This window comes from Vitis vinifera, chromosome 6 (genome assembly GCF_030704535.1).
Source record: "Vitis vinifera cultivar Pinot Noir 40024 chromosome 6, ASM3070453v1".
Taxonomy (NCBI): Eukaryota; Viridiplantae; Streptophyta; class Magnoliopsida; order Vitales; family Vitaceae; genus Vitis; species Vitis vinifera.
In genome coordinates, this window is record NC_081810.1 from 21,450,801 (window position 1) to 21,463,224 (window position 12,424).

The 12,424-nt window shown below is 37.6% G+C and overlaps 1 protein-coding gene across 1 annotated transcript; it reads right to left on the reverse strand.

Moving 5' to 3' along the window:
• Positions 1-10,929: 10,929 nt before the first annotated feature.
• On the reverse strand, positions 10,930-11,938 carry LOC100253395 (uncharacterized). Its single transcript, XM_002272276.4, has one exon. It carries the CDS (start codon positions 11,902-11,904, stop codon positions 11,254-11,256), a length of 651 nt encoding a protein of 216 aa, XP_002272312.1. The 5' UTR covers positions 11,905-11,938; the 3' UTR covers positions 10,930-11,253.
• Between the last annotated feature and the right edge of the window lie 486 nt (positions 11,939-12,424).

Here is a 12,424-nt window from a genome sequence, read left to right on the forward strand (position 1 = left end):
TGCTGCTTCTTTGAGTGATGGTGAGACCTGAGACCAGTACTGGGACTACTGGGGAGCATATACACATACCAGTGAGAGTGAGAACGAGAGAGAGAGAGAGAGAGAGAGAGAGAGAGAGAGAGAGAGAGAGGGTAATAAGGTAGGCTGGTTTGTTTTGGAAGTAGAGATATTGGGAAGGGAGGAAGAGGAGAAAGAGGAGGAGGTGGTGGCTATCGGGAAGAGAGAGAGAGGAGTAGGGGTGAGGTGGGGACAATGCAAGGGGGGTGTTTACGGAAGAAGCACATGATAAAGGCAGAAAGGTGACGCGAGGCCGAAGCTGGAGCAGAGAGCAGGGGCCCCACCTGGTGTAGTCCTAACTCTGGAGCTTTCCGCACATCCCCCATGCTGTTTTGTTTCTTGCGGTGCTTCTTCTCCCTACCAATCCACGAAACGCCATCCAGCGCCTTCCTAACCCACGACTGCTCACCACTCACCTTCGCTCCCCCTCCGCCCCTCTAATCTATCCAAAACGTCACCCTCAATTCATTTGTTTTCCCCCAATTTTCTCCCTTCATATTATCTCTTCCACTCTAATACGAACAAAAAATCTGTTCACTCCTCCATCGTATATATATACATATGTATAATGTTTCAAACTCATGACCTTATTTTCGATTCTTAATTTTCAATTACATCATATCTATATATATATATATATATATATATATATATATATATATCCCTTTCATATGGTCTTCTAAAGTCTCAAGCAATCTTGTGGCAAATAAAGATTACGTGCTAATCATACTATGACTTGGATATTAAAATGGTGCGACGAAAGTTGCCTTTCATCTGTCACTTTTAGTTTATGCCCCATCCAGAGTCTCCAAAAACCAGGTTCCATCCCACTCTTTCAACTCTCTCATCATTTATGCCCTTTCCCTTTCTCTAATTTGACTAATGATAATTAATATAATTTTACAATATATTTAAAATCGTGGGTTTATTTCATGAACTAAAAAGGACAAGATTATGAGAGAAAATAAGACAAAAGGACAAGCTGTAGGTATCATGGAATGGCCCATATCAGCCTGGTGTATGATTTAGATTCAAATTAGCATCATAATTTAGTGTGCATGAATGCTGGATTTAGCATGAGTCAAATTTTAAAAATTTATTACTTGGAAGCACTGCTTCCAAATGCTATAAATTTATGTAATTGCCTTAAGCCTTGTAGGTGGGTCACTGAGAGTATGAAGTGCACCTTATGTTTTTCTTTGAAAATAATTATTGACTTGACTTTGTTCAAATTAGGACTATGTAATAATGCAAATGGATGTGGCCAAACTTAGAACAAAAAGAGACGCCTACTTTACACCTAAAATAGTTGGCATTTGTTTTATTTTTAATTTGAATGGTTTTTTTTTATTGTAGTTTATTTATGTTTAGTCTGAAACTTAATTCTAAGAGAAATTGAATGAATTAAAATCTCCAAGTAAAGGATTTTTGGAAGAGAGAAATTGAAGAATTATTGCTAGTGATTCTCATTGATATGGTTAGTATATATACAGATTGCATAAGCACGAAAATAGGAAACTGATTACAAAGAAATAGGAAACAAAATAAATTGAGTAACTATACAAATAAATGGTATAACTACAAATATTCAAACTTGGAAATCCCTTGATTTTCTCCCTTGACTTTCTCAACTTGATTGTATATCCTTATCATGTCCCCGCAAGATGGACGGCCGTGGAGCAAGTCCAATCTTAGCCTTGAGTGAGTCAAACTGAGGACGAGCAAGAGGTTTGGTAAGAGCATCGGCGAGTTGATCAGAGGCAGAAATGTGGGACACTCGTAGCAAACCATTTTGAACTTGTTCTCGGATAAAGTGATAGTCGAGGGCAACATGTTTCATGCGCGAGTGAAAGACAGGATTGGAACAGAGATTTGTTGCACCAACATTATCACAATAAATAACTGGTTGTTGGGGAAGAGTGACACCGAGTTCGGTGAGGAGAGAGCAAATCCAACGAATTTCTGCAACAGTAGAGGCCACCGATCGGTATTCAGCCTCAGTGGAAGAGCGAGCCACAGTTCGCTGTTTCTTAGAGCTCCAAGAAATAGGATTGTGACCCAAATAGATTATGTATGCACTAGTGGAGGTGAAATCATCTTTGTTACCTGCCCAATCAGAGTCAGAAAAGGCATGAAGTGCTAGTGGGGAGGTCCGACGAAGTGTGATGTCGTGGTCTAAGGTGCCACAGAGATACCGCAGCAGACGCTTGACTGCATTCCAGTGGTCACTTGTTGGTTGATGCATAAACTGAGAGAGTTTGTTCACCATATAGGCAATGTCCGGCCGAGTGAGGGAGAGATACTGGAGGCTACCAACCACTGTTCGATACTCGGTCGGGCCAGATAGTGGGGTCCCTGATTGTAAAGTGAGAATTAGACTAGTTGCTAGTGGTGTAGGAGCAGGCTTGGCTTCAGTCATGTGAGTTCTGTTAAGTAGATCGGCAATGTATTTGCGTTGACTGAGGAAAAGACCATTGGTGTGGGAGGTAACTTCCACTCCAAGGAAGTATGTCAGGGGGCTAAGGTCCTTGAGAGAGAAACGCTGAGAAAGTTGTTGAATGAAAGTCTGCGCTGCTTCAACATTATTCCCAGTGATAATGATATCGTCGACATAGACTAACAGATAAAGAATGGTGCCATGGTTATTGAAGATGAACAAGGAGGTATCGGCAATGGAATTGATGAAGCCAAATTGGAGAAGAAATTGGCGCAACTCATGATACCAGGCACGTGGGGCTTGTTTGAGGCCATAGATAGCCTTACGTAGCTTGTAGACATGATGAGGATGAACGCGATCAATGAAGCCCGGTGGTTGAGACATAAACACATCCTCAGTGAGAGTGCCCTGAAGAAAGGCATTGTTGACATCAAGTTGTCTTAGTGACCAACCCTGGCTGACCGCAAGGCTGAGGACAAGGCGGACAGTGGTAGGTTTGATGACGGGACTGAAGGTTTCAGAGTAGTCAATGCCAGGGCATTGGTGGAAGCCTTTAGCAACCAATCGAGCTTTGTACCTGTCTATGGAGCCATTAGGTAAATATTTAGTGCGAAAGATCCACTTACAACCAACCAAATTTTGAGTGGGATGAGATGGCACTAGGTCCCATGTCCCATTACGTAGTAAAGCATCAAACTCTGCAGACATAGCTTGTCGCCACTTAGGGTCCTTGAGGGCTTGGGTAACAGTGGTGGGTTCAAGGGTAGGTTGTTGGAGTTGGGCTGTGAGGTTAAGCTTTTGAATTGGTTTATGGATGTTATGTTTGGAGCGAGTGACTATGACATGAGGTGAGGGTGAGAGGTCGGGTGGTTGATTAGGGTCATTTTGAGTAGGCGGGAGGGGTGGGTTATTGGCACAGTCGCACTTGGTTTCTGGTACGGGCGCACTGGAATGGCTATCAGGCTCTGATGTAGGTGTGGCACAGGTGGTATTATTTTGGCTTGGGTCTTGGGATTGGCTTGGTGTGGTAGGAGTGAGCAGACTTGATGGGGGAGCAGAGCCGACATTCATGGATGGTGTGGCCACGACTGGTAAAGTGATAGAGCACCATTCAGAGATGGTGGATGAAGTGGCACGAGGAAGAGAAGTATGAGAAGTGACAAAGGGAAAGATTGACTCAACAAAGCGGACATGACGGGAAGTGTATAGACGAGCGGTGGATGTGTCAAGACATAGATAGGCACTTTGAGTGGGAAAGTACCCGACAAAGACGCAAGGGGAGGAACGAGACTCGAGTTTGTGGGATGTGTATGGGCGAAGCCAAGGATAGCAGAGACATCCAAAGCTTCGAAGTTTGGAGTAGTTAGGGAATGTGCCAAAGAGTTTGAAATATGGTGAGAGGTGGTTTAGAGTCAGTGTAGGAAGACGATTGATGAGGTAGACGGCAGTAGAAAAGGCAAAAGGCCAATATGATAGAGGCATGGATGCATGAGTAAGTAGAGAAAGACCCGTTTTGACAATGTGACGATGACGACGTTCAGAGTACCCATTGTGTTCAGGAGTGTGAGGTGGAGAAGTAAGGTGTGAGACCCCATTGATTGTTAAGAATGAGGAGAGAGCTTGATATTCCCCCCCATTGTCAGAGTAGAGAGTTATAATTGGACGGTTAAAGAATTTTTCGACTAGGGCCTTAAAGCGCACAAAGACATCATGCGTGTCGGATTTGCGTTTGAGGGGATAAAGCCAGATATATTTTGTAAAATGGTCGACAAAGATGACATAGTATTTAAAGTTATCAGTAGAGTAGACTGGTGATGTCCATATATCAGTAAATATAACTTCAAGAGGAGAAGAGGTAGAGAGAGTAGAAGTAGAAAATGGTAATTTATGACTTTTATTGCATTGACACGAATTACAATTAAAATTGAAATTGGACGGACGAGAGACATCTAAATGAAATGAAGACATAATATTTTTGAGGATTGACAAAGAAGGATGACCGAGCCTATGATGCCACTCGGACAAAGTGGTCTTGACACTAGAAAACGCAATTAGAGGACGTGACTGGGTAGTGGAGAGTGGCCATTCATACACACCATCCTTAGTTCGACCCCGCAAAAGGATTGCCCCTGTGTGTAGATCCTTCACATGAAAAGAAGAGGGTAAGAACTCAATGGAAGTATTGTTAGACTTGCAAAATTGAGAAATAGAAATAAGATTACGTTTCATGGTAGGAACACATAAAACATTAGATAGAGTAAAGGAATGAGAGGGAGTGGTAAGAGAGGTGGAACCAGTGTGAGATATGGGGAGACCAGAGCCATCGCCGATCATAATTTCATCTATGCCATCAAAAGGACTGTGGAGAGCAAGATTGTGTAGGTCAGTGGTGACATGATGTGAGGCTCCACTATCAAGTAGCCATGTGGTGTTGGGAGGAATGGTGGTTATAACATTTGCTTGAGCTTGTCAGGGAGCTGGTGGTCGAGATTGTGATGAATTGTCGTGACGAGAAAGTGGTTGCACCTGCGGAAACTGTTGTCGGAAAAGAGGACAGCGGGAGACTACATGACCTTGAGTACTGCACCATTGGCAGCGACCAAGGAATGGACGAGCAGGAGAACGGTTGTTGCGGGTGTTGGTGGGAGAATTTCTTATGATACCTTGAGTGGGTGCGGATGTGGACCCAGGGAGCCGAGGAGTGCGATTGGTGACAGACCATGGAGTGAAGTGAACATTGGTGGCATGAGCAGATGCCGGTAGGGGTGAGGGGCTTATCTTATTGCGGAGAGACAATTCTTTGTTGATGAGTTTTTCATGGAGTTCATCAAAAGAGATGGTGGAATCACGACCGTTGACAACATCAATGATGGACTGATAATTTTCATCAAGGCCTTCAAGTACTTTTTCAATCAGATTTTCTTGGTCAAGAGGCTTACCAAGAGCAGCAAGTTCATCGGCCCGGGTTTAAATGGACTGCATGTAGTCTGTAATGGACTGAGAACCTTTGGTGATGTTTTTAAGATGGTCTTTGAGTTGCTTGATATGGCCACGAGATGGGCGAGCATAGGTGTTGGCCAATATTTGCCAGGCTTCATAAGAGGTTTTTGATTGGGTGATGAGAGGAACTAGAGTAGATGAGAGAGTGCCGACAAGGGCTCCAAATAATAGTTTGTCTTGACGTAGCCATGTTTGGTATGCAGGGTTAGTAGAGACAACATTATTGGTGGTGATGGTGGTTGGAGGAGCAGGGTGGGATCCATCAATGAATTTTTGTAGATCATAGCCGATGAGAATGGATTCCATTTGGGTTTTCCAAGAAAGATAGTTGGTGGGTGTGAGTTTAATGGAGTTATGGATAGTAATCATGGTTAGTGGTTTTGTGGGTTCCTGGGCATTAGGAATGATGATTTGAGAATTCTCAGTGGCCATTGGAATGAGGAGGATGAAAGGCTTGCTGAAGATTGAAGAACGTGGCTGGGAAAAAAAAAAATTAAAGAACAAACCTTTGCTCTGATACCATAAAGGATTTTTGGAAGAGAGAAATTGAAGAATTATTGCTAGTGATTCTCATTGATATAGTTAGTATATATACAGATTGCATGAGCACGAAAATAGGAAACTGATTACAAAGAAATAGGAAACAAAATAAATTGAGTAACTATACAAATAAATGGTATAACTACAAATATTCAAACTTGGAAATTCCTTGATTTTCTCCCTTGACTTTCTCAACTTGATTGTATATCCTTATCACCAAGTATGTAACTTTAGAAATCTCAATCTCCATTGTTCAAAATATATAAAAATAAAAAACAACATAAAAAATGACCTTGAATATAAAAAATGAGACTAAGGTACAAATAAAAAAGATTAAAGTTCTGTTTGATAATTGTTTTTTAAAATAATTCTGAAAAATATTTTTTTTAAGAATAATTTTTTAAAACTCTTATTTGATTTTTATAAAATAAAATTCTATTTGAAAACCTAAAATATTTTTAATTTGTTTTAAAAATAATTTTTATATATAGTGTTTATTTTTAATCATTTTACATATTTATATAATTATTTTTTAAAATAATTATAAGAAAACAAGTATAAATAATAAATAATAACTAAAAGATGTTCTTTCAAACATGTTTACCTCCCTTTTTTCTTTTATTTAAAAAATCTAGAAAATTATTCTAAGAAATAGTTACCAAGCCATATGATACAAATAACGACTACAAAGCCATAGAATCTAAATACACTATCATACATGTACGGAGAATATTATATTCAATTTTTTTAGGACTTTTCCATCCCTAAAATAGTCTCATATCAACCATTATTTGTTTATTTATTAATGAAATGGTTTTTCTTTAAAAAAAAAAAAAAAACGAATAGAAAATTTCTTAACTTGTAGATTTTAGAAGACGAAATATTATACCTTCAACTAATCAAATATTGAATGAAAATTATTCCAAGCCATAAGTTTTATCCTTCAGTTTGTTGTTATGTTTTGATAAAATTATTTCTATTTTTTATTCATTTTATTCATCAAAACTTCATAGGTTGATAATCTAAGATTATGTTTGATTCCCGAAAATTATTAAGAAACAAAAAAAATACAAAGGAAAATGGTTTTTTCATATTTTGTTTCACTATAAAAAAATTTAAAAAAAAATTAAATATAATTTAAATTAATTAAAAATTTATACATTTTAAAATTATTTAATCTTTATATAATAGAGAAAATTAAGTGAAATAAGTTTTAAAAAACATATAAAAATAATTTATTAATTTTGAATCTATTTTTTTATTTTCCTTCATTTTTTTCTATCATTCCATTTTTCATCTCTATTTTTTTTCCTCAAATTTTCCGAACCAAACATACCCCAAATATAATGTTGTATAATAAAAGCAAACTCATAAAAGTTTTTATTAAATATGATGTTTATGTTAATCACATTTATGGTAACAACCAAATATTTTATTCATTGAAACTTCCATGGTCAATAATCTAAATATAATGTTGTATAATAAAAACAAATTATCTCAATTTTCAAACTCATAAAAGTTTTTATTAAATATTTTGTTTATGTTAATCCAATTTAAGGTAACACCCAAGAAAACGGTCTGAATTAGGTGATGATGACATTTTACAAATTTTATAAATATCAAAGAACAATTATAAGCAATAATTGACAATAATAAAGACAATGGAATACATAAAAAAAATGGAGGAAATAATGCAAACTCCAATTTTATAATGGTTCAATATAATCCTTATCTACATTTACTTTTCTTAAACTTCAATTATACACTAAGAATTCTACTACCAATAAGACATTTAAAGGCAAAGTGTAACGACTCATACCAAATCATATAGATATTGTCCGCTCTTGGCTCAAAGGGGCTCCACGACTTTAAAAGTCGTCTACCTAATGTGGCCCAACCATGTAGAAATTATTCGCTCTGAGTTCAAATGGGCATCATGACTTTAAAAAAGCATCTACAAGGTTAAGAAAAGTCTCTACATATATAGTGCCAAGAATTTTCTCTCATATCTGATGTGGAACATTACAAATACCCCCTATGCAAACACAATATCCTTATTGTGTCACATGGGATTGTAAAGCTAAATAGATAAACACCCCTTATAGGGCTAAATAAATTCTCATACTGAGGTTGGAGATCAACTCTGATACTATTTGTAACAACTTACTCCTAACCTTGTAGACATTGTCCATTTTAGGCCCGAAGGAGCCTTCACAACTTTAAGACACATTTTAAAGTTGCGAGAGTCCCTTTAGGTCCAAAACAGATAATATTTATACGATTGGGTGCGGGTCATTACAATAGTGCCAGGAATTTTCCCTCATATTCGATGTGAGACATCATAAACACTCCTCATGTAGACATAATATCCTCGTTATGTCTAATGAGGTTGAGAAGCCAAACAAACTCCTACACTGGGGTCGGGGATCGGCTTTGATACTATTTATAACAACTCACACCCAACCATGTAGATATTGTCCACTTTAAACTCAAAAGGGGTTCTTACGATTTTAAAATGCATTTGCTCGATGTGGGATGTTACAAACACCCATTCATGCAGACACAAAATTCTCACTGTTTCCCATAGGATTGTGGGGCCAAACAGATAAATGCCCTCTACAGGGCCTAACAAATCCCCACACTAGGGTCGGGGATCAGCTCTGATACCCTTTGTAACAACTCACACCCAATCATATAGATATTATCCGCTCTATGTTCAAAGGGGTTCTCACTGCTTTAAAAATGTATTTTAAATCTGTGAATACCCCCTTAAACCCATAACGGACAATATCTACCCAATTAGGGGCATGTCGTTATACAAAGCTTCAAATTTTTACACTTCGATTCTTGGGTCTAAGGAACCTTTCACAAACCTTAAGAAATGTCTCACTCTTGAATAATTCCTCACTCAATGATACTCATATAATCTCAAAGTGATACCTTATACTTGATTTCTTTCCTCGAGTGATAGAATGTAAATTTAAGCTCAATGCACTCAAAATGTTTTTTTAAGGCTCAATAAATTATTGGCGAATATTTTGGAACAATTCTTTCTTCAATAAATGAAATATAGAAGCCTTATATAGGATTTGGAAAGTTAAACTAGCCCTTAGGCACACTTTACATCAACCGATTGACCTAGGCAGTTGGCCGGTTTTCTAGTCGCTAGAGGCGAGGGCAGTACAGCATGTGACTGTTGGGCTGTAAAAACTCAATTGATAGCACAAAGTGGTCAATTGATTGAATCAACCTCAATCGATTAAAGCTTTGACTCCACTACCTGAAACACTTCTTCAGGCCTGAAAAACCACCTCAACCAATATACCCCTAGGGGTTGACCAAATCCCTTGTAATTTTGATAGTTTTGCAATTTTAAGTTCCAAAACATGAGAAAATTTTGATTATTAACTCTTTAACATTTTGAAAAACCTTCATAAAATCACCAATTTAAGTTTAAATTTTTCCTCAAATTGATTTTCATCTAAATTATAAAAAAATAAAATTGATTAAAGACTTAGGAACAAAATAAGATGCTTTAGAAAAGGATGTAACCCTACATGAACCTTGTATATCAATAACCTTATAAAAACATCCTAAAGATAAATTTGATAAACTTTTTCTTCGATGTTCTACTCCATCTTGATTTTCTTTTGACTTAATATATCTTCTTCTTAATTGTCTTTTTAAAAATACTCTTACCTAATACATTTAGATAAAACGTTAAATCCAATTCTTATTCTATTATCATCAAATATGAGATTAACCAAGGTTAGCATAAAAAAGAAGATATGATCTATCAAGAAAACTTAGTCCTTGAATTGTTTTGAATCAAATAGAAGGCTATTTGTGTTTGTATGCTTCAAGAACGGTTTTTTAAAGACATAGTCACACGTATTTGGGTAGCGTTTGGATGAGCACAAATCATCGTTTAGTCATACTTTTCTCTTCAATGATGGCATCATACCTTGGAGTAATAAAAAGCAATTTTGTATAGCATTATCTACAATAGAGTATACTACATGCTCAACTATTGTTTAGGAGGGTGTTTAGTTGAAAAGGTTCCTTTAGGAGCTTGTCATTGTCGCATGCACTTATGAGCCTATGACGATCTACTGTGACACCATGGTGACTCTTGCCTATGAGAAGGACCCCAAGTATCATACATTATGTCATTCAAGACATGGTTGTGTAGGAGAAAATGATCCTAAAGCACAGTTTTACGAACCGCATGGCTATCAATCCACTAACTAGGTCGATACCTAACAATACTTATAGGGCTCATGTTAGGAATATATGACTACATAGATTGATTTTATATTGGCTTGTTAAATTGACCATTGTATCTTAACATTTTTGTCATATATATTATAAACTAACCCATGTCATTGTTTACTAAACGTAATTTTTTTTAAAACAATCCTAAGTTCAAGTACACTGGCATATACAAATACACTGGCATAAAATACATGAAAATTTATAATATTCTAACTTAAGTATAACTTATATGATTTTCATAATTTTTCTTAAAATATTACTTCATTTTTTTTTTTATAATTTTGTTTAGTAATTTTAACCAAATAACTAAAACCGAAATTTAAATAATATTATAATTGTCTTGTATATAATAAACACAAGAATACTATTTTCCTACCAACTCCTTTTTCAAAGAAAATTGCTAAAATCTTATTTGTCATAATTTTCCCATGAAAATTTAAATAATTTCTTTTTTAATTTTTAAGGATAGAAATAAATATGAACAGGGATAAAGAACTACCATGGAACTTGGAAGCTGCGAAAATTAAGCCACCGCCTTTTCTAGATAGTGTTTGAAACATACTCATTAAGTCATTCTCCCCTCTCTGTCAATTAATGAAGAACATGAGCCCTCGTCATGCCAATCAATTAGCTAGGGTTCATATCACAAGATCCATGAAGATGCACATAACCAAAAAAAAAAAAATTTTAAATGGAAAAAATGAAAGAAAATACTTAAAATGAAATCCTAAAACACCCTAAAATTAACAACACAAAGAAACAAAAAACAAAACACGCTAGAGTTAGAAAATTACAAAGTAAAATCCCCAGGTCCACAACACCAATGTGCCCCTTTTCCACAAAACCACCCCACAGCATGAAGTGGGTTGACCATCATATTAATCAGTACTCCTATTTCCATTGAAATCAAGTAGTGAAAAAGGAGGTCAGGGAAAATCCTGGGTCTACTGCTTGTGGCCTCCTGCAGCAGCATAGTCCATGTAATTAGAAACGGCCTTAGTCCCCTCAGCCATGGCATGTTTTTGGAGCTCTCCAGGTAAAACCAGCTTGACGGCGCCTTGAATCTCCCTTGCTGATAGCGTTGTCTTGCCTGTATACTTGGACAGCTTCGCTGCTTCTTCCGCTATTCTCTCGAACATGTCGTTCATGAAGCCACTCAGCACAGTCATGGCCTTCGATGATACTCCCAGTCCAGGGTGCACCTGCTTTAGTACCCTGTACACGTACCTCTTGTACCCCTCACCTCCCTCCTTTCTTCTCCTACCGCTTGTCCTCCTCCTCCTCCTCCTCCCCCTCTTCTTCTCTTCTCTCCCTTCTTGTGTTGTCGTCGTCTTCTTCTCTTCCTCCTTTTTTGGTGGTTCTTCTTGTGTCACTGGAGTCGGAAGCTCTTTCGGTGGTTCCTCATCAGCTGAAACTTGTTCCCTTTGCAATTCCTCTGGTGCTTTGTCCTTTTTAGAAATTTTCTTCCCTTGCTCTTCCCTGGGTGGTTTTTGCTTGCTGGCAAGTACCGTCACTTCGACAGTTTGTTGAACCACTTTCCGGGTTGCCTTCACCACCACCTTACTCCTAGTCTTGCCAGAACGCTTTGGAGCCATTCCTTTGCTTTGCTTTTTTCCCTCTCCGTGTCACAAATTTGAAAATCATAGAAAGAGATTGGGAATTTGAATGGGAGGAATAGGCTGTGGTGCCATCGTGGTAGTGTAAGGGGTTGACATATGGCGGGGCAGGTGTCAAGCCTTCTCTGATCAAACGGCTACGTGGGTTAAAAGTAAAAGCCAACATCCTCCTCAAGGGCTCAGTCGGTCTTCACCTTTTTACTCCCTCCTTCGGAGTAAATAAAATTAAAATTCTATTTACAAAAATGATCTATTATTAACCAACTTCTATATATAATTGCTCATGTCATTAGAAACTTTTAAAAAATTGAAGGCAGCAAATGGACGCTCCGTGGGTCGAACCAACATACCACATGGGAAGAGATTGGCAGGGTTTTGAAAAAACAAAATTATGACAATTAAAATATTATTTTTTTCAACACTTCTTGATCGATACTTTGACACAGCAGAGAATTGTGAAATCGGCAGAAGCCTAGGGCGGGCCCATTAACGCCAGAGT